Source organism: Kogia breviceps, chromosome 12 (genome assembly GCF_026419965.1).
Source record: "Kogia breviceps isolate mKogBre1 chromosome 12, mKogBre1 haplotype 1, whole genome shotgun sequence".
Taxonomy (NCBI): Eukaryota; Metazoa; Chordata; class Mammalia; order Artiodactyla; family Physeteridae; genus Kogia; species Kogia breviceps.
In genome coordinates this window covers 21,699,601-21,722,955 of record NC_081321.1, presented here as the reverse complement: position 1 = coordinate 21,722,955, position 23,355 = coordinate 21,699,601, and the positions used below count along the sequence as shown (strand labels likewise).

Here is a 23,355-nt window from a genome sequence, read left to right as displayed (position 1 = left end):
TGTGGAGGGCCACAGCTGCTAAACGGTGAGATTTAGACTTTGTTCTTTTATTCGGAATTGTAAGGACTCAGAGACCCTCCTCCCCATCCCTCTTCTCCCAACACTAGCAGCTCTCGCGAGACGCCCCACGTGACCCCTCCTCCAGCCAAATGTCACCTCTCTAACTGGCTCACGTGATCGTCAGGCCTTCCAGGCAATCAGCAGCTCCCACAGCGGGGGGGCCTGTCTCACGCACTGTCTGCCTCCTCCCAGCCCTGAGTCCACAGCTCATACTTCAAGGACAACATACACTGATTCAGAACTATTTTATTTGAAGATATTTTCTTCTGTAGTTCTAAACACAAAGGAATGCTGTTTGAATAAGTGCTCCATAGGCATCATCGTACTGAAATGAATCATGTGATGTGTTTACATTTTAAGCCACGCTTGAAATTGAAGACTCGATACAACCTTTTTAACAAAGAATCAGTCATAACAAAACATAACTATTCATTCTACGGATTATCATTTTGCCTAAAATGACCACGAGATATGAAAACATTGCAGAGACATCTAAAGAGCCCCCATTAAGTATTTTTTTAGAAAAATGACACAAGAATGCAAATGACATTTTCTTTCTCTTTACTAGTAAGAGACTATGACATCCATTTGACAAAGCACCAGCCAACTCCATCAAGGTCATTTCAGCACCCTTTGCAACTCAAAATTGACCGTATTTTACATTTAATCTGTCTCCTACAGGAATGGATAAAAATGGTTACGTCAAGTGCAGAAGTCAGCCTGTGTCCATTGGTGTGTATTTTGTATCACGTTCCTAAGTTAACACCAGAAAATGAAAAATAAATACTCTCATGTGAATGAAACATACCCTTTGACAGTTATCACAAAGGCAAAAAGTCAACTGACGTTCAGTCAGGACTAGTGTTTCAATGTCCATTTCTTTATTAATACTCTTTACGGAAGTGTGTGTTAAAGGCATAGGTACAAACGCACACGTGAACAGCTTGCTTCTCTCCCAATACCTGCTTCCCTGGCTTTGCTCCTCCTTTTCATGGGATCAAGCTGCTGAGCTCTCAGCTCCATAAGCTGTGGAGCCTAGTAAGTATTTTAAATAAAGCATATCTCATATCATTCTTTTCTGAAAAACGAAGTACAGAGAAGACTACGGAAAGTAGTGAGAAAAGAGCATACTGTGAAAAACAGAAACCATAGGATGGAATGTTCAAATCTAGAGAAAAGCTGGTTCATGATGACTGTTAGTCAACCCTAAAGTAGGGGACAGATTGGAACCAGGACTGAAGAGGCAGGAAGGCCAGGGAGCCCCAGTGTGCCTGACAAAAGTGGGCGTCTTCCAGACGAACAGTCTAGTTATGACCGTCATGGCAAACATTTTCACAAGGCTGTGAGCTCTTCAAGGCCAGGGATGGTGGCTTACTTATGTCTGTATCCCCACTTCTTAGCACTTTCTTTCACATGATAGATATTCAATACATATTTCTGGGAACCAGGGAACTGAGCTGAATCAGCTCACTGCTTTCAAAGCCATGCTGGGTGGTGTCTACACTCATGTAACTCATTCACTCCTCTGCCTAAGGCAGGGATGGCAAATAGACTTCATCTCACTCTGATGGACTGGTAGTGGATGCCTGGAAGCATTAATGACACAGATTTTAAGACCAAGTCCTGTCCGGGAGGAGAGGAGTGCTGCTCATTTACAATGCCTCCTTGAAAGAACGGTGGCACAGATGCTCTGTATTCCCACCCCTGGTGCAGGAGAAAGGCATCCAACAACTCACCCATATTCCCTTTCTGCTGCTATGCTGTCTCTCGAGTGCTCTGCATTAAGCCACTGCTTATTAAATGCTGGTCGACCAGGGAGGCCAAAGCCTTTCCACTTGATTTACCTGTGCAGCCAAACAGGTAGAGTCATGAATTTACCTGGAAATCTGAAAACACGGCATCCACACTGCTCAGTAATGGTTTATTGAAAGAGAACAGGCATTGACTTGATTACTCTCTCTGTCGAGAAACAGCTTTATCCATCTCAGTACAACTTTAATTGATATCTAAGGCATTTGGAATTACTTGCGATTTTGGTTAAAAAAAAAATGGCAGAGTGAAATTCTCTTTGGTATTCATGCTTAATCTACATCTACTTGCTTCTTACTAGTATCCATAAACTTCTCAGTACTTCATTGTTAAGATTTAACAAATATAGTTGAAATAGTCAACTCCTACACATTCATCAGAAAAACAAAGGGAGAGGCCTCTGAAACTAAGGGTGCAGAAGAGAAAGCCAGAAAGAATGACGGGAAGAACCAACAACCTTCCTCTAACAATTCACACTCAGGACTCATTCGGCCATTCAGACCATTCTCAGTGAAACAGGCCGCTTCTGGCACGGTGGCCACCACTGGGGTCCTCCCAGTAACTCCCCTCCCCACAGAGAGGTCAGCACCCCTCAGAAGCATCTCTGAAAAGAAGGAGAACATGTATAGAGAAAGAGAGAAAACAAGGGGAGACTTTCAAAGCAACATTGCCTTCATCACAGGTACAGCCTTTAGTATAACATTGGCACCAGTGAGCGAACAGGGCTAAATTAAAATTACCCTCAAAATGCCAACATAGCTGATGTGTACAGCAGGAAGGATAATGTCCCAAATCCACAGATCTGTCCTACTGTACTTTCCACTTTGCCTAAGTACCACTGGCAGCCCTAAGGAACAGTCTTGTTAGGAGTCTGTGTATCTTAGAGAGAGCTTAATATGCCAGATGCGTGCAAATGCAAACACACACACACACAGATGCACATACACACACACACATCAGACCTGGTTTATAAAAAGAGCTTTGTGGATCAGAGTATGCCTTCACTTGGTCCAAGCATCTAATTGTCAGCATTCGGAAAATGGACCCAAAGAATGTAATGAGGAAGAAAACTGGTTGGCAGGAATAATACTGTATTTTTTTTACAATGTGGGTATTTACGAGCTAACCTCCAGTTGTTTGTCCAGAATTAATTCGACTGGCTAGAATCTTATGAATGTATAAGGTTAAGCCTTAAAGACGTTAAGATCTATAGTAACAAAAGTTAATGCTATCTAAAATAAATTAGATTTTTAAATATATGTAATGAAATACTTGGTCACTGGAAATTCAATTCTATAATGAATATAAATTAATATAAATCTATTATTAAAGTACCATTTCCAGGAAGATTTCAGTTCAGAGTTGTTGGCTAAGTATTTGAGAACAAATGGATATGACTTAGAAACCCTTAAGTCGTGTTGTAAGGAGAGTGCCGATAAGATTTGGTAACAAGATGCAAAGATCTGTCTCCAGGTCTGCAATAAAGACACCTCATTTTACCTAACAGAAGTATTCCTGAAAAGTTATGCAACTAGAATTTTTACAAGTAGACCCTAATTTTAAATATACCATAATATATGTAAAGGAGGCCACAGCTGCCCCGAAACCCTGTGGCGACTCCTTGGGTAAACTGAAGCCTGTCAAGGCTACTGCGTCCTCTGTGACAGCTGCATGGTGAATACATACTAGAGGCGCTCAGCACGTGTACCGAGTGCATGAATTTGCTGCAAGTTTTTCTTTTGCTACGGGAGTTTCTTAAAGAGAGGCATGCTGAAACGGGAATGTCAGGACAGAAAGATAGGGTCCAGCTCACAGTTTAAACGTATTCCATCACAGAAAATCAGAGAATCTCAGAAAGTGTTTCTCAGTGAAAATAAAATTTCTTCACGTGCGTGTATACAGGCATATCTTATTTCGTTGTGCTTCACTTGGTTGCACTTCGAAGATAATGCGTTTTTTACAAATTGAAGATTTGTGGCAACCCCACCTTGTCAGGTATAAGGGTTGGCATTTTTTAGCAATAGAGCATTTGTAAAGTAAGGTATGTACATTGTTTTTCTAGACATAGTACTATAGCACACTTAACAGACTACAGTATAGTGTAAATATAACCCTTATACATGCTGGGAAACCCCCACATTCTTGCAACTTGCTTTATTTGTTTTATTGCAGTGGTCGGGGACCGAACTGTCTCCGAGATATGCCTGTATATTTTTAAAGAAATGCTGATCTGTAACTGGCAGGAGATTGCATTCATTTGTTAACTGACTTACTGTAAACAACTGCTTGAGCTGGGTTCCACAGGATTTAACAACCAAGGCAAGCAGAGCACCTTAACAGATTCCAGAAATCCTACCAGATGCCATTCCATCTCTGTAGGGGCTTCCTCCCCTCTCTCCAGCACACACGTTTCAAAGCTACCCTCACCTTACCCCACAAAAGCAAAGCATGAATTAAAAAGCCGAGATTAAATTAGAAAGGCACCTGACCGAAATATAAAGTTACTATTTCAAACTTTAAAAAAAGAACTAAGTCAAATCCAGTCAACAAAAGTAACTCTCAAAGGCATTTTTTCCCCTTATTTGGTGCTTCCTTCCCTTCTCACTTAAATTTAAGACTCGATTTTAAAAACATAGAGGTCTGTCCTTTTAAAAGAACAGAATGAAACAATATATCCTCTTTTAAGAAATACAGAACGCCTAGCAATACAACCTATCTGACCACATAAATCTGCAATCTGCTACATAAATGAAATAAGAGGTTATACCTTCCTATTTACTCAGCATTCATAAGTGTAAAAAAAGACTGGAAAAATAGCTGAGAATGTTTTTATGCAGGTTTTGGGGAGGACCGGGTGCTGGGTTCCACTGGTATAAGTTGCCTGGAAAGTTGTGTGCAAATAAAATATACGAACATAGAACGTACTTTAAACACGCTGCAATACACACGGGTGTGAGCGGGGGAGACAGACAGTGTTAATGTGTTTGTCAAGTAAATTAATAGCCGAAAACATAATCTCTCACTTAAGGTATCAATGACATTTCAAGTGACCTAAATAAAACTGATTTTAAAATCATCTTTACCATTCATGCCAGTTATTGACTTTGGCCCTTTACCACGCAGGCACAATGAATCTTCTTCACGGGGATCAGTTTCAGTCACTGGCCCAAGGGTATCACATCTGAATGAAAACATTATCGGGGATTTGCTCCCATAATTTAAAAATCAATAATTAAAAAAATAATAAAGTGGGTCTCTTTTTTCCACAAGTGTTCAAGTAAGCCTATTTACAGCTTTTGTATAAATGGCCTAAAACCCACATTTTCCCTTTAAAAAAAATCAGTCTCTCTCGAAATCGGACATTGCTTTTTTTTTGTTTTTTGGTCTTGAACCAGGTCTCTCTGAAATGCTAAGTCAGGTCAGTCACGTCTCCGCTTTCTTGGGCAGGTAAAGTGAGGAGAGCAGCAAGTTGTGCCCGAAGGCTGGGAAACGCCTAAAGGCTTCCCAGCCGTCCGAAAAGATGTTGTACTTGAGGAAGACTCGGTGTTCCAAGCTGGTGGACAGGGTCACGTCTCTGCTCATGATGTAGATGCCGTCATTGTGAAGCGCGCACGTCAAGTTGAGGCCCGACTTGGACGTGTTCTCCTTGAGGTAGAGCCACTGGCGGGTGAAAGTGTTGTACGACTGCACGGTGAGCATGTCCTCGCTCTGGCTGCCTCTCCGGGTGGGCCCCAGCTCGTGGAGACAGCCGCCCACGATGTAGATGGTCTCCTCCACGGACACCATCTGCTGCTTGCGGATGTGGACGTCGCACGTTTCAAAGAGCGTCCAGGTGTCGGCGGAGGGGCAGTACTGCAAGATGTTCAGGTTCCGGTCTGAAAAGGCAGGAAGAAGCCGCATGATGACGCGGCAACCGGGAGCGAGGCCGGCTGCCTGGGCTGGACATACGCGCCTACCTCCACCTGCGTGACTGGCTAACAGAGAGGCAAAGCTATCTCGGGAAAGCCGAGGTTGGGGAAATCGTTTCCGAAATGGCTGGGAGGAGATCCGTGCGGAATCCTCCCCACCGGCCGGCCGTTCAGGTACGTCCCCTGCCTGGGGGGCTGTGAGCGTCGGTCAGGCCAGGCCAGGGAGGCGAGCCGCTGTGACGGGAGCATCCCCTCCTCCCTGGGACCCTTGCACCTTTGAGAACCACCAGGCCAGCGCACAAAGAATCCGAGCCTCATCGGTATCTACGGAATGACTGACTGCTTAACGCAGACAGCGGGCAGGGCCCCAAGAGGATCTATCCTTGACAACAGATGCTACAGAACAAGCCAAGCGAGCCGAGCAGGATCTCCGGAGCTGTCTAAAGGAGAGGACGCGGAGCTGCCAAGTCAGGAGAGATGCAAGAAAATCTCACCTCTGACCTTCAAGCCACAGAATCATTGGCAATTCTGTTTCCCAACTGTAACACCAGAGACACACTGGCCAAGGCCGTTCCCCCTTCCCCGGCCCCGTTTCACAAGAGATGGTTAATTATCGTGTGGATAATATCGGATGGTAGATGAAAGCCTCCCCTGACCTCATTTTGAATAGCTTTTTCAAGGAAAAGTATTGCCTACTCCCTTTTTGAAAAATGCTTGTGAAATTTAAAATATCTAGTTTCATTTTTCTTTTTTTTTCTCCTTTTCTCTTCAAGGAAAGAATAAATGGAGTATTTTAAACTGAGAAAAAAAATTTTTTAATGCTCTGAATTAGCCAAAATAATGAACTTTCTGTAAACAACAAAATCAGTGTAAGAGACATGCCAGCTTGGGAACTGAGGTCCAACTAAAGCGCACAGCCTTTTGCTGGCTGCGGAAGCCGGGAGGAGTACTTCCTCCTGAGACAGAAGGACCCACCCGCAGTGGGCAGTAATTAGAGCTCCACTGTGCTCTCTGCTACCAAGTCAAGTATCTCCTAAGAGGGCACAGAGGGAAGGGAAAGAAGTCCAGATCCAGTGTGTGCACCCGTCTGGAGCCTGCAGCAATGTCAAAGTTGTTACGGCTTCTGTTTTCCACCAAGACTATGACCTCCTGCTGTTTCTTTTCTTTGTAGCGATTGTGATACAGCAGCTCATCTTAGGAGTCAGCCCTGGGGAGTTTGGTTACTAATCTATCCAACTAGCGCTGCTTAGTAACCCGGCTCCCCGCCCCACGAATAAAGGACTTATTCTAGCAAAGCTTCAATGTATTTATTTCTCAGGTCCAGGTCTGAAGGTCCTTCCAGGTCTTCTGTAAATGTTTTCTCTCCTCACCCAACAAGGGCTCCGACCATGATGAGGTCGTTTGAGTTGGCGGAAAGATCTTCCTGCTTTTACATTTAGAGTTGATTCTGACATTTAACAAATCACCTTTCTTCCCTTTACTGGTTACTACTACTTTCTATCGAATTTCATTTCTTCAGTGCCGGCCAAAGAATTAAAATAATCAAACAGCTATCATAAAAATCACAAACTATTCCTTACTAAATTTTAAAAGTCTCACCTAACGTAAGAAGTCGGCAGGCTACGACGCCAACTTTAAGTCCTGAATTTTTTTTTCATGACAATTATGACTTCTTGTTTTTTTTTTTTTTTTTTTGACTTCTTGTTTTAAAGACAAGGAACTATTAGGAAGTGCTGGGAAGAGGAGCCCAAGCAGAGGAGGAGGGGGGCTTCAGAGGACGAGAACTGCCCTGCCCTCCCATCGTAGAAAACTCATTTTCAGTCCTTACACAAACAGTCATCCATCCGCGTCACCTAACCATCCCATCGTGGGGATTTGGCGCGGGGGAAGCCGGGACAGGAACACAGTGGGTGGCCCAAGGGAAGAAGGCACATTAGTAGTGGCTTGTGAAACTAGAAAACACACAAGCAAGGGTTTTCCAGGTCAAATCTACAGAACATTTGCTCAGCCAGGGTCATGGAAAAACTAGGAAATCTACCAGCTGCATAATCTTCAGGTTACAGGGCTGCCTGTCAGTGCTTCCCTGGCTCCTGGTTAGAAGAGAAGCCAAGGGATATGTGTGCATCGGGTCAGCCCACAGGGCGCATTCCGTGTCACAAAATCTAGGGAGGAATCAGAATTCTTAGAAATGTGCAAAAGTAAATAACTGCATTTACTTTCCTAGGAGAGAAGACACACAGATACACATAGAGGTACATACGCGTGCACAGGAATTCCCCCGGATCTATGGTTTAGTTAAGTCTATAAAGTTGATCACTGGAACCTGAACACCAACGTCGAAGGTGAAAGAAATGACTGCTAGGTCTCATTTTCTTTCAATTATCCGTAAAGGAAAAGCTGGCAATTATCTCATCATCAGTGGAGAGTCACTAGGGACAAGTAATGAAAACTTGGAGTGAAAAAGAAAAAACCCTCACTGTTCTCCTCTTCCCATGTCACCACTGCCTCTTCTTAAATGCATAAATAAACATGCCACCTGTAGAAAGCTGAATGGTGACCCCCTGAAATGTATGTTCATCTTCTAACCCCCAGAACCTTTGAATGTGACTTTTTTTGGAAAAAGGGTCTTTGCAGATGTAATTTAGAATTTAAATGTAATTTAAGAATCCCAAGACGAGGTCATCCTGGATTACCCAGCTGGGCTCTAAATCCAATGAGATGTGTGGCTTTATAAGAGACAGAAGAGGCTCCTGACACCTTGACTTCAGACTCCTGGTCTCCAGAACTGTGACAGAATACATTTCTGTTGCTTTAGGCCACCAAGTTTGTGGTCATTTGTTAAGTCAGCCACAGGAAACTAAAACACCGCCTACCACCCTCCCCACCAATCAGCTGCTTAGAGGTACTCTAAACAGTGTTCATCAAAATCTGTTGCTGTCACCAAAAAAAAAAAAAAAAGTAAATCAGATGCTCATAAAATACCTTACATTTAACTTCTTCCTCAAACATATAACCCCAAAAGAAGACACACCTGGTTATGTTGAGAAGAATTTTTGGCGCCTACTTCATATTATTATTATGTGGATTTCTGTTCTTTGCAAAGTTATAAATGGTCACATGCAGCTTCCTGGGGCCATCAGCAGCACGCCTTTTATCAGCCGGGGCTGGAGAGCTCTGTCCGGCCCATATCACACCATACAGGGGTGATAGGTTATCTCACTACGTCAAATATAATGGTGACTCTACTACTTCAATGTGGCTAAGAGTCCAGTTATGCCTTTTCTAAAAGTTCTGGGCATTATACAGCCAGACAGACCAAAAGAAGAAAGAAACTGCCTTGGCCATGAGATAACTTGGAAACAACTGCTTTAAGGGAAGGAAAGAGATAACAAGAAAGACACACATCTTCCTGGTGGCCCACCATTGCCTTTCTTACTGTTAATAATAGAAAACCAAGTAACAGAAAACCAAGCTGTGAGATGCTTCCTACCAAGACCAGCAGTATCAAACCTCTGGAGAAACTTTTCATTTCCACATCATTAACTATAAAATGCCCACCCACAAAAGTGGAACACACATATGTACGGTTTAATAAACAGCACAACCCCTTCCCATCACTGGTCAGGAAAGAACTCTCTTTGTGTACTTGCTCCTTCTATGATATGGGAACAACAGCCCCTGAGCTGAATTTCTGGAACCTGTATCTGATATGCTTGTGCCCAAACACAAGGGAGAAAGTGAAAACAAAGACCTGCAAGAATGCTGCGGCACTAAATTCCACAGTGCTGGACGGGGCGGATTCAGTGTGCGTTTGAGAGAAGGATGGGAGTTACCCAGCCAAGTCCCAGGATGGCTGACCACGAGGTGGGGTTTCCAAAGCAGGAAGAAAATACATTTTGTTCACAGCTCCCCCTCCCCCTTTCAATTTTCATGCTCGCACAAAGGCATCAAAGGCCCCTCCTGTCCAAACTGCCCCTGTCATACAGGATGCTCTTTTTTCCAGATATGTAAATATATACTATGTAATACATAAAATCACACTAGAGGGTTTCCTCCAGCCCCTCCTGCCCTTTCCCCGGCTGCCAAAGCTCACGTGTAGGAGGACCACTTACTAGGCCCCTTTACTTACCTCTCGTAGTATATCCTCCAATGACATAAATTTTCCCCTTACACTCACACGCAGAAAACTCAGCCAGAGGGTTTGGTAAGGGTGCCACGAAATTCCAGACATCCTGCTCAGGGCTGTAACATTCAACGTTAGAAACGGCCTGCCCGCCAATGGCATAGAGTTTTGAATTAACAGCCACGAGTTTGAAGTTAGACCTGAAAGAGAGACACAAAGGCCCACAAAGTCAGTTCTTTTGATCATTCAGAAGACAGGGACTTCCCTGGCGGTCCAGCGGTAAAGAATCCACCTTCCAACGCAGGGGACGCAGTTTCGATCCCTGGTCGGGGAACTAAGATCCCACATGCCTCGGGGCAACTAAGGCCCATGCGCCACAACTACTGAGTTCACACGCCTCAACGAGAGAGCCCATAGGCCGCGAACTAGAGAGCCCACGCGCCCTGGAACCCGCGCGCCCCAACCAGGGAGAGAAAACCCACACGCCGCAACTAGAGAGACGCCCACGCACCACAACGAGGAGTCCGCGTGCCGCAACTAAGACCCGACGCAGCCAAAAACGTAAATTAATTAAATAAATAAATGATAATTTTAAAAAAGAAGAAGTAAGACAAAAGGGACTTTCCAGTCCAGTGGTTAAGACTCCGCACTTCCAATGGACTGGGCACGGGTTTGATCCCTGATTGGGGAACTGAGATCCCGCAAGCTGCACGGTGCAGCCAAAACGAAAATGTACAGCTTTTGAAAACAAAAATTAAGACAATATAAACAAGAAAAAAAGAAGTGAGCCAATGGCATGATCTGCTAAAGCAGCGTGAGGACGCCGCTGGGTATTTGAAGGAAATGAGCTCTCCAATTTGGGTGCTATTCTGCCTGGGGACGAAGGAATGACTGAATTTCACTCTTGTCCCCAGGAATCCACAAGTTCGGTGCATTCTCCAAACTTTAGCTATTGAAGATAAGCAATTCAATATAACAAGGACTCAACTTGCTTTGCTTAAACCAAGAACCACTTTGTATATGCTAAACTCAATACCTCTATACTTCAATTAAAATAAATTTAGGGGCTTCCCTGGTGGCGCAGTGGTTGAGAATCTGCCTGCCGATGCAGGAAACACGGGTTCGTGCCCTGGTCCGGGAAGATCCCACATGCCGCGGAGCAACTAAGCCCGTGAGCCATGGCCGCTGAGCCTGTGCGTCCGGAGCCTGTGCTCCGCAACGGGAGAGTCCACAACAGTGAGAGGCCCGCATACCGCAAAAAAAAAAAAAAAAAAAATTAAAATAAATTTAAAAGTATGCTTCAATAAAAAATAGAAAAAACCCACAACATTGTGGATCAACTATACTTCAATAATAAATCAATAATAAATACAATAAACTCAATACCTCTTTCAGGAGTGGAGGCAAGTACCCACCCCATTCCCTTGCCTCTCTCTATTCCCAGTGGGTGGGTCCATCCTAGGTACACACCAGTGCTACCCACACAGACAAGCACATGCAAAGGTTGTTTGCTACAGGATGGTCCAGACGCCCCTTTACCATGAGTTCACCTAAGCAGATCACTCACCCATCCTCCTCGATATGAGGGCATCTTCTATATTGCGTCACAACATATAAGGTAGGGGAGAGGTAAGCACTGAACTAATTAAATATTTTGATCTGGCATTCTTAGGGTATTCACACATGTTAACTCAACAAACACCTCTATCAACAAATGATCACCTATAACAAGAGTTAATAATTTTAAAAAGAGAAATGCATTGCTTTTAAGGCCCATATTCGGTAATACAATTAAACTCTGCCTATCGGCTTCAGATACTAAATAAAAGCCTCATGACTTCTGAATTGGAAAGAAAAAAATTAATTCCTTTCAATGTAGTACATAAAGATTAATGGACTCCTTGAAGGCCAGGAAGGATATAAGCATTTGGAAGTGCTGGGTCAGCTGACCGTGATACGTGCAACCATCTCAAGTTTACAGTAACACAAGAAGCAGCATAAAGCAGGAGACCTGCTTCTAGACCCGCCCTGCTGATAACCAGCGATCTGACCTTCGTCTCCAGCGTGGGGACCATACCCATCACGGGGTGGTGGAGACAATTACACCACACAGCTTATCAGAAAGTACTACACAGAGAAAAGATACCATCACTATAATTTCCCAGTTTTCTAGAGTTTGAAATAAAGAAGCTAGACCCGGTGAATTTGGAGGCCTCATCTAATGCCAACACAACGAGTTCTTCAAAAGTAACAACATCCTAAGAAAGAATGCGGGGGTAGAGGCTCCAAATGGAAAAAGCATGTAAGAGGGTGGATTAAAAAGTAGCAGCGAACAAGTAGCCATCCATGCCTGATCTCCTGACAGATGTTTAATAAACAATGGTGCATTATGATCTAGAACGTATGTTAGTAACAGTCACCTACTGAAAAATTAAGATTTTTTTTCAAAACTCCCTGTAATGTTTACATTACATTAAACATGAGTTTTAGCTTAGTTTTGTTTTTCAAATCAGAGAGTAATTAGAGTACTCTTCATCAAGAACCTCATATTGTCCCCTAAACTCAGCCAGCCACTCCGTTTTTCACGCCAATAGATTTCACCGGGGTGTCAGTTACTGGGAGGTCCTTGGTTCGTGTTGCTTACCTTTCCTGCTGCCAATGGTCCTTAAAATCTGACCACGATGCCCTCTCTGTGTGTGCAAATTTGGGGATCCGAAGGAAATAAAGCTTAAAATTTTACCAGCCCACAATCTGTTTGCTTCCCAAAGGTACGCAGAGAGTAAATTTTTGTAAGATCAAAACAGTTTTTGGGGCTTCCCTGGTGGCGCAGTGGTTGGGAGTCCGCCTGCCGATGCGGGAGACACGGGTTCGTGCCCCGGTCCGGGAGGATCCCGCGTGCCGCGGAGCAACTAAGCCCGTGAGCCGTGGCCGCTGAGCCTGTGCGTCCGGAGCCTGTGCTCCGCAACGGGAGAGGCCGCAGCGGTGAGAGGCCCGCGTACCGCAAAAAAAAAAAAAAAAAAAAAAAAAAAAACAGTTTTTGATATTCCTCCAGCATAATCATTTGTCCTAAGCAATAGGTAAGGGGCTTCTTTCTGAGGCTGAACGAACAGGCAGTTAAAAGTAAACAACTCTGTCTCTCCAGACCCCAACATGCTCAAATGCACTTGAAAAGAGAAACACTTTTCCAATATTGAATTTGTTTTATGATGCAATTGCCTCCCCCAAACAGGCCCCTTGACGAAGAGGCAGACCGCCAAGGATTATGAACCCAGGCTTGTACAGGGAAGTCTCAGCTCCCCTACTCAACAGCTCTGTGAGCTTGAACAAGTCATTAAATCTCAGTTGATCTGAGTCTCAGCAGGGAAAAGAAAAGCACGTTGTAAGAGTTGAAAAGGGTAACTTGCAGAAAGAGGTCACTAGAGGGAATGCTTGCCTGCATGTCACTGCCTCCGTTTCTTAACCTCAGGAGGATGGGTTTCTCATTTGTCAACTGCAATAGTCACTGGCTGTGATGGACAAAGTGCTGGACTTCTGCACAAAGTGCTCTCGCTTCCACAAATTCTTGCCTTTTCCCATTTTCTGAAAATAACTTTTCCACTCTTCACATTCTGAAGGGTAAAGGTATGAATCCAAGCTATCACTTATTTTTAAAAAGTATCTCTAGTTGCGGTGAGCAGGGGCTACTCTTCTCATCACAGTGGCTTCTCTTGCTGCGGAGCACGGGCTCTAGGCGCACGGGCTTCAGTAGTCGTGGCACACAGGCTCAGTAGTTGTGGCTCATGAGCTCTAGAGCACAGCCTCAGTAGTTGTGGCTCACGGGCTTAGTTGCTCCGCAGCATGTGGGATCTTCCCGGACCAGGGCTCGAACCCATGTCCCCTGCATCGGCAGGCGGATTCCTAACCACTGCACCACCAGGGAAGCCCCTACAGTGTTTTCTTAATGTTGATCCCTGACATACTCCATTCAGGAGGCAAAAAGAATTTTAAATCAAATAACAATTTGTTGTAGCTACATACTTGACTTACAGTAAATAGAAATGAAAGTGAGAAAACTGAGAGGACGATCTAATTTCTACTTCACTTAGAAGAAATAAAAAGCTTTTGAAATCCTTAAAAGCTGAGGAACACGAACCAAGCCAAGCACCAGCACACAGGTATCAAAGACTAACAAGAGCTACTATAACCATCGGAAGGGCAGGATGATTTGGGGTCTGAGTGGCTTAGAGTGCGGGCCCTGTGATATGTGCAAGTTAACGACACTCACTGAGCCTCAGTTTCCCCTTTGGGAAAATGGGGCCAATAATAATGCCCATCTCAGAGAGATGCTGCGAGCAGGACACAGGGAGGACATCTAAAGTAGTGACCACGACATGCAGCCCTGAGTGAGAGCTCAAGAAATGTAAACCACTGTTAGGATTTGTTGCTTGGAAAAGTTGTTACCATTAGGGAAAAACTTAGAATCGAAGGTAAGCTCCTTTCCCTGGCCCTTTCTCCAGCTCTCCGGGGAGGACTGGGCAGCCTGTGGACCATCAGGGCCTTTTGTCTCCTCTTTCCCCTCTGCCACTTCCCCCAAGCATTACCCTCCCCTAGGGACCAGGGAGGGGAGAAGGGAAGGTTAGGGGACAGAAAAAAAAGTCATGGTTGCTCCCTACTACCTACCATCTCTGAGAAAACCTAATGCACAAAGCAGTTTAAACTGCTGCCCAAAATTATACTGGGGGGGGGGGGGGAGGTGGACAGACATATAGTTTACTTCATACTGTCCTCGTGCTCCACTGCAATTAACCACAGGGGACAAAATCTCTCGAAGGTTTCATGACTCCAGAAATGCTCTAAAGTACTAAACTTTGGCTCAGGGGAAAGGTGACAGTCAAAGCTGACAACTCTAATTCCTTCTCTGCCGGGAGACTTGTTACAGAACAGGATGGCACAACGCGACTCCGATTTCAGAGCAAGGGTGAAAGGCAACAGAAGATACTAGAGATAACTCTAGAAATAGAGAAATTAATGAACTGATGGCTGCATCAGTGCCAGTTCCTGCACGTTACTGCTGATTAAAGTGAGGAAGGGTAGAAAGCAGTTCTGTGGGCACACAAGCCTTTACACGTAAAAAGTTATGTCCTGACAACCCCTGAGATCAAATTCACGTTCAGACCACCGGGCAGCGTTGTGTACTTGGACTTCAAAGCAGCCTCTCCAACAGTGCTGTGTACTCACACTGCTGTTTTCAAGCAGTGAGCGCAGCACTAAACGTTTCTTTGTGTTTTCTGTTCGTTTTTGCTTTTGCACCATTTTCTCCAGGGTGCAAAGGGCTTTAGAAAATCTCCCAGTCCCAGGGTTCCCGCCTATCTCTTGTTATTTAAGATTCTGGGATCACTGCACTGTTCAGTCCCTGGGGAAAGCGGGCTGCTCTGCCTTTGACCCCTTTGTCAACCATCCGAATACATCGCAAAGGCAGTGAGTCCAGGCAGATGTGAAACGCTGTGTAACCAGAGGCCTAAAGGTGCCCTTTGTACTCCAGGTTCTAAGTTTCCTCCAGTGTTTTCGGAGCCTGTGTTGAACGCATTATCCAGGGATAATCCCACTCTAGGTTTCATTTTTATTTGTCTCGTCATCCAAACTCAACTATAAACTCCCTCTGGGCAGGAGCCATATCGTATATCATATCATATCTTTGTTGTTTATTCAGTAGTGACTAGAAAAACGCTGGCACAGAGGCTGAGGCACACGTAATGAAACTCTGAAAAGCAGTGCAGCAGCGTGAGATATCCGTGCTCCACTTCTCGGGAGAAAATCACTTTTAAAAGGAAAAGTTAAAGGTCTGCATGAAGATGGTCACTGTCAGTCATTAAGCCAAAACTTATAAACTCTCTAAACGGTAATATCTAGTCAACGGATATTTACATTTCGGTTACTCTACTTTTTACACACCTTGAGCAATTTACTGCCTGTGCCTCAGTCTCTGCCTCTGTAAAATGGGAACCTGCCTAATATAATCCTTGTGAAGAATAAGTGAGAGGATACATGCAAAGCGGTAGGAACAGTACCTAGTACAGAGTAAATGTTTTTTTTTTTTTTTTTTTTTTTTTGTGGTACGCGGGCCTCTCACTGTTGTGGCCTCTCCCATTGCGGAGCGCAGGCTCCGGACTCACAGGCTCAGCAGCCATGGATCACGGGCCCAGCCGCTCTGCGGCATGTGGGATCTTCCCGGACCGGGGCACGAACCCGTGTCCCCTGCATCGGCAGGCGGATTCTCAACCACTGCGCCACCAGGGAAGCCCCCAGAGTAAATGTTTAATTAAATGTTTAATTAAATGTTACTATTATTTTTCAGCTATTCTAAATAACTATAATGACTGTTACAAGATAAAAATATTCACTGTAAAGTTACATTTTAAAAGAACAAAACGTATATAGATATATATACATGTTCACTTTTATTACAATAATGTAAAATATATTCCACGATTCAAAAAGGCCAAGCATTTTTAAGCATCCATGATTTATTGGACACCATGTTAGCAGTATGGATATACATAAGCATTGAATAAGCAATAGGCCCCAATTGGAAGGGAGAGAAACAAACATAAACAGATTTCAATTCAAGGTGAGGAGTGTGCTAGAAAAGCATGAAGTTTGATCATTTAGCCCAACTGAGGGTTCAGGAAGGGACTCCTGGGTGAGACCATGTCAGATCTGAGTCAAAGTATGAAGGAGATAAAGAAGGATACAAATTCCGATATGGAACCCAATTTTAAAAAATATAATGAAAAAAAAGTGTAGGGAAAGAAAAAGAACAATAATAACTAGAAAATACCTAAGAATAATTCTAACAAAAAATACACAGACCGTGCAACGGTAATAAAAGAAACCTTTTCTGAAGGACCGAAAGACCCAAATAAATACATGGAAAAACAAGCCATTTTTCCAGCTGCAAAGCATCAGAAACCTGTGAATCCTCCTCCAAATTAACCTATGATACAATGTAATTCCAGTCAAAATTCCGACAGGACTTGACAAGGTAATTCTAAAGTATATCTGAAGGAGAAAATGTATGCCGAATAACCAAGAGAATTAAAATAAAACACAACAAATGGGTGTCTGTTCTACCAGACAATAGATTCCCAAGCTACAAAAATTTAAAAATGTGCCATTGGTAGAGGAATGGCCAATCTACCAATCTGAAAACAGGAAAATTAGCATAGAATAATCGATTTAGCAAATCTCAGTGAAGAATTAAGGCTATTGGGACATTCAGAGAACATGTTATAACCTTATAGTATGCCTTATATGAAAATAAATCCCAAGCAGATTCAGATGTCAAGGTAAAGTGGCAAAACTGTAAAAGTAATAGAGCATGAGATAGATGAGTATTTAGATAGTCTTGGCTTGTAGAAGCCTTTCCTATGCAAGATTAAAAGCTCATAGGACCCACGTGACCAATCTGACTACAAAATATTTAAAATCTCTTCCTATTAGAATACCCTATAAACCTGAAGTCCAAAACTGGAGGCTCACAAGGCCAGTTGTGGCCTACACTTTGTTTGTCTACAAGGTTTGTGTTGTTGTTGACTTGTTTGCTTTTTAAATGGAGTAAGTTGCCAACATTTAAAAATCAGGATATCTGGATGTCTGGCAACACCATTCCTCACACCTCTGCGGCAGTAACCAGCTGTGGCCAAGAGGTGGCGCCCTCTTGCGGTGGGTCAGTAGCTCTCTGGTTCATCATAACTCTCACCCACCCCTCTACTCACTGACTTCACCGGCCTGGTCACTCAAAGCATTTCACTTTTGAGCCTTCTGATAAAGTAAAGGCAGGGGAAAAACATGTGCAACACGACCTAAGAGACAAGAGACTAATATCTATATACATGAAGAGAACTTCTAAAATGAATACGAAACAGATAAGCCAATTTTTAAAAAAACGGCAAAGGTCGTTTATAAAAGATATACAAATGGCCAATAAACATATGAAACAAACAACCTCTCTTCCAAGCAGAGACATTCACACCAGTGTTTTTGCCCATTAGATTGGTAAAAATTTAAAAATGATGATAATGTCTTATCTTGGCAAGAGTATAGGGAACTGGCAAGCTCCAACACTGTTGACAGGAGAGGAAACTAGAACAATTCTTTGATGGGCGATTTGGCAGGAGCTAGCGAAATTTTAAATGCATGTACACTTTGCCCCACCTATCCAGGGATTCTAGGCATTTGCCATATAGAACTAACTCACATATGCCTACTAAGCTAGGCACTCGAATACCAAGATGTTCAACACGGCATTGTTTATTAACGGCAAATGGAAACGACCTAAATGCTCATGAATAAGAGAAGAACTAATTACAGTACTGTACATCCATAGGCTGGAACACTGCACAGCCATTAACAAGAGTGAGGTAGATTTACATTCGATGATATAGAAAAAACTCTCAGGGTGGAAATATCAAGGGCCATAATAATCAGCATAAGCTAATCAATTTTAGAGTAAAAATATGTGTAAGATGCACAGACACCCCAACATGTATATAGATACGTGTATACATTTTCCCCTGTTAACCACTATCACCATTTTTATAAATATACCTTTATAATGTATAAATATAAATGTTTATCTACTTTTATAACTATAACATGTCTACAGATACACGTATTTTTTTACTCCATGGCTTTTCATGTCATTTACAATTTTTCTAAGCATGTATTCATGCATTACTCAAATCCTTTTTCTTTCCCCCCTAAAGAGGACAGTAAGGGCATTCCTGGGGGCGGGGGGAAAGGACTACCAAGGATTTGTGGAGAAAAGAGAATCCCATGAGGTGCCGTGTTAAGAGTTGTGGAGCTAGGGGTGGCGTGTCAAGCACCAAATGTACAGCGGGAGACACGTGTAGAGTTGACAACCTGCTGGGCCTTGTACCCCTAATCTGAGCACCGCCCATCACCCCTGCATGTTCCTTTGTTCCTTCAGCTAAAGCTCTTAGAATCTGTTTAAAAATAACACTCTGATAGCAAATTTTGAATACATCGTCCCAATGGTGTAAATAATGCACTAAAGAAGGGCTGGAAGAAAATAAGCCAACCTGTAGACGGTTATCACCTCCAGAACAGAGGGAGTGGGAGGGACAGTCTTTCTGCTTCTTCATTCTTTGACATTTTCCCAGTTTTCTAGAATAACTATGTATTCTTTATCACCGGAGAAAAACACTTTCCAAATTGAATTTTATATTATAGTAGAAATAATGCCAGTGGACCCTCCCCGCCTTAGGCTGGCGGGGGGGAACCTTGAGTCAAGTAAATATGTGTAATGACCTTCCCATTCCTGTTAAGAGTTTTTTTGGGGTTTTTTTTTTTTTTTTGCCTGGTGAGTCCCCCAACTCCTCGTTCCACACTTCAGAGCAGGAACCCTGATGGGGCTTGAGATGGGTACAGGTGGACGAGAAGAAAAGGTATTCCTGTCCTTTCTTGGGTTACATTGATTCTTCTTCCCATTTCTGAATAGCTCTGGGCCATCTTGGGTCCTACCATCTTTTTTTCCCCTACCACTTCTTCCTATAATGCTCTTTGCTCTTGTTTCCCAATACTTTTCCTGGCTCTGTTCCTTCCTCCTCCCTCCAACCTCCTCCTTTTCTCTGCCTTTCTTCAAGTCACCCAAGTGCATGTTGGGAGGGATTTGCAGAATGGGAAGGGAGAAGGCTGGCATGGATGGTAATGTTCTAATTCTGCAGGTGACCAATGCCAGGCTCAAGTCTTGGGTCCATAATTCAGGCTGTCTGGGGAGAAAAGTGATATGCAAAAGAGAAGATAAAAAGTAAGAAAGGTAATCCTGTATAGCTAATATTAACACAAGTCCAATGATTATTTTCCGATCATAGACTGGTGCCCTCAGTATGGAAAGCTTCAAAGTCATTAAGAACAAGATCCTCCAAAGTCAGTGTTACAGGTTACTGCCCGCGTGTCATTATAACCAGGATTAGTTCCTAAAAAACAAAAAAACGTAAAAATACAAGCAAAATTAAAGAGAGCTTTCTTTTGAAAATATCCTTCTAGGAAACCACAGACATCTTTTTTTTTTCCACTGAGACGCCAAAAAAGGCAATTTGTCTAACGGCGCAATACCTGCAAGGAAACGACTCAGCTAGTTGACCTCACTAGGGCCTCTGCTTCCTAGCAAGTTCTTAGTTCATCGGGAACTCTGCCAGAGTCAAGGCCAGCAACACTCCCGAGGATGTCATTCCCACCTCAGCACAACCTCCTGTGACTGCCCAGTAAACACGCGGGAACGGAGTCCCGAACAGGTGGATGCTTGGAAAGCGGCAGAGCGGCTGGGTGCTTACCTCTTCTGGTTCATGGAGGCCACCTGCAGCCACTCGTTGGTGCTGGGGTTATAGGAATGCGCCGCGGAGATCTCCTGGCTGGTGATCCTGTAGCCGCCCACGATGAAGAGGTAGTTGTCCAGGATGGCGGACCCGTACCCCCTGACATTCACCAGGTCGGGAGGAAGGTTGTTGGCCAGCGGGAACCAGCGCTCAGTCATCTCCTCGTACCTGAGCATGGACGGGGGCTCCCCTTGGTAGGGGTGAGGGGCCAGGGGTCCCCCCAGGAAATCCCCCAGCGCCACGAGGACAGGAGTTCCGGTCATCCGGGCCTCTCTCAGCCTCTGCTTCAGGCTGACATCCCCGGGGGCTTGAGGAGAAGAGCCCAGGAGGTGGAACTGGGGCTTGCACAGCACCTCGTGGAAGTGGACGGCCATGAAGCGTAGGCAGGCCTCCTGCAGGTCGGGCAGCCCGTACACCTGCGCCAGGCGGTACAGCTCCAGGCAGTTGGTGAGCCGCACCTGGGACAGCAGCAGCTGCAGCAGGGACGTGACCTGCAGATACGAGGCGGCCTCCACCAGCTCGGACAGCAGGCTCACCTCGTCCATGTCCTCCTCCTCCTCCTCCTCTCCGACACCTCCCGGCTCCCCGCGCCGGCCCAGGAGCCAGCCTTCGCGGGCGCCGCCGGCATTGATAAAGTCCAGCACCAGGCGCAGGCCGGGGGCGCTGAGGCCGCGCAGCTGCTGCACCTCGGGGCCGCCGGCCTCCGGGCTCCGGGCCTCGCGCATGCCGGAGCGGTAGAGGGCGCGGAAGTAGTCGCTCTGCTCGATGAGCTTCCTCTTGCTCACCGGGTAGCAGCGGTCCTCCAGGCGGATCTGCACCATCTCCTCGGCCGACATGGCCGGGGGCCCGGGGGCGGCCGGAGCTCCCGCCAGCTCTGAGCGCCCGCCTCCCGCCCCCGCGCGCTGGCCGAGTTCCGGGGCGGCCGCCGAGCGCGGGTGCCGGGAAGAGGCGTCGGAGGAGGAGGCGGCGGCGGCGGCGGCGGCGGCGGCGGCGCAGGGCCACCCGCGCCCGCCCGCGCCCGCCCAGCCTCTCCGGGCCGAGGCGGCCCCTCCTCCCGGTCCCGGGGGCGGCGGCTCGGCCTCGCCCCCCGGGACCGGCGGCCCAGCCCCTCCGGCCTCCGTCCGCGCCAAAAAAGGCCCGGGCGGCGATCGCTCCCCGCTCGGGTCGTCCCGGGCCGTCGGCCGGGAGGGGATCCCAGCCCCCAGCAGGCAGCCTCCTCCCACGCCTGGCTTCTCACTTCCGCCCGCAGGACCCCCGCCGCCTGGCTTCGGCTTTCGGGGAGGGTAGGAGGTGGCGGGCCTCGAGAAGGCGCGTCCCCGCGGCCGCTCCCCGCGCGCCGGGCGCCGCGACCCTGCCGCCCGCCGGATCTGCGGCGATGCTCCGGACGCGCGGGAGGCGGGACGAAGCCGGTTGCCTTTTCTTTCAAGGAGCCTTACCAGCGGGAAGGGAAAAGGAAAAGAAACGGCCGTGGGAGGAAGGGGATGAAATAAGTCGGGGTCCGGGAGTCAAAAAGACATCACATCTGGGATCGCCAGTCGTGTCGAGTCCGGCATCGTGTCCCGGGGGGGCCGAGGCACACGGGCCATCTCTGAGCGTGTAGGTGGCACCTCGAGCTGATTCTTCGGAATGGTCATCGCGTAGGAGCCATCTTGCAGGAAGAAGGGCCAGCCAGATGGCAGCAGGTTCTGCAGGTCTCGGCGCACGGGGTGCCCCAGAAAGAAAGGGCTGGGAAGCAGAGGAGCTTGTATTTGCTGCTGGCGCCTGTTCTCTTTATGCTATTAAAAGAAGTGCAACTCAACTAAATAAAGTTAGATCACGTGCCTTCTTTCAAATATTTTCTAACAGCCATTGCATTCCCAATTTCAGTTTGGTTGGACTAGCCATCACGGAATGTTACCTCTGGGCAAAAGGTCTGGCCGCTTTTGCTCATATTTGCCTGCAGAGGTGGCTTTTCTTGCCACCCGCTTACCCCTCCCTTACCCCTGCCCCTGCAGTCTGAGGACTTCATAAGGAAGGATACCTCTTCCCCATCTTCTTACACCGAACATTGCAAATAGAAAGCTCACCCCAAATAATAAGGATCTTGTGCCGCTCATGACCTATGAATTAATCCTCAAAAGGGGGAGTAGGCGGTAATTGTTAGGTTACCTTTGAGTAGAAGAAGGGATAGTATTGGGAGGGAGCAGAGTGTGTGTGTTGGGGGGGGGAGAGAATATGTATTTGGACTTTTTTTTTTTTTTAACAAGTTTTAGCTTTCTTCATGAATGACAAGTTGTTAAATAGTAACTTCTTCATAAGTACATTGCCCGGTATTTCAAACAAAAGATACCTCCTACAAAGCTAATTAACATTTTATGTTAGGAAGGGGAAGGGTTAAAAAACAGAGAAGAAAGTCATATCGTAAAACATGAAAAATTCTTTCAACACACTGTCAGTTACGTTTGCACTTCTTCCTGTGTAATTAACAGCTTCACAGTGAGGTGTTGTCATGCCTTATTTTCTTTATAATACACCATGAACAAGAAACTAAAATTCTGAAGACAGAAAAAAATTCTAGTAGATTCTGGCCTCCCTGGGAAAAGTGAAGGAAACAAAGATGGACCTATGAACTTGCCTCTTTCAACGTATTTTCTTAGATCCTGGGGAAAACGTCTAGCTTTCACCTTGTTTCGCCTGGCCTTTAAATCCTTACTGATAAAATTCAGTTCTCACCTGGCCCTTTCACACTCTGTTCTCAATGAGCGTGTAGTGGAGACATCTAAGGTCCTTTGGGGGTAGGTGGTCATGAATTTAGCATCCTCTAATGTTCCATGTCCAGCATTAGGCATTTAGCTGGGGAAATTTTGCTGGAAGTTGCCCCCTGTGTCAGTCTTGGACCTGGGATTTATTTGTCCCTCCATCGGCAACAATGCCAGATTCAGTGGGGCAGCAAAGAACAGGCTCTTAGTCTCTCCTCAGTCCCTTTAGAATCTTTCACCAGTGGATGTTTTTGTTTCCCAGCCATCATAGATATGCCTCAGACTGGTATTCTCTTGCTTTTTAAAAACAGACCCAAAAAAAGAAAAATCACGTGCATTAG

General features: G+C 45.5%; 1 protein-coding gene across 1 annotated transcript; it reads right to left on the bottom strand.

Annotated features, from left to right (window-relative positions):
* Positions 1-294: 294 nt before the first annotated feature.
* Positions 295-21,222, bottom strand: KLHL42 (kelch like family member 42). Its single transcript, XM_059081557.2, has 3 exons — positions 20,235-21,222; positions 9,907-10,100; positions 295-5,744 (listed from the first exon to the last, which is right to left on the bottom strand). The coding sequence occupies exons 1-3, from the start codon at positions 21,110-21,112 to the stop codon at positions 5,293-5,295; spliced, it is 1,524 nt and encodes a 507-aa protein (XP_058937540.1). The 5' UTR covers positions 21,113-21,222; the 3' UTR covers positions 295-5,292.
* Between the last annotated feature and the right edge of the window lie 2,133 nt (positions 21,223-23,355).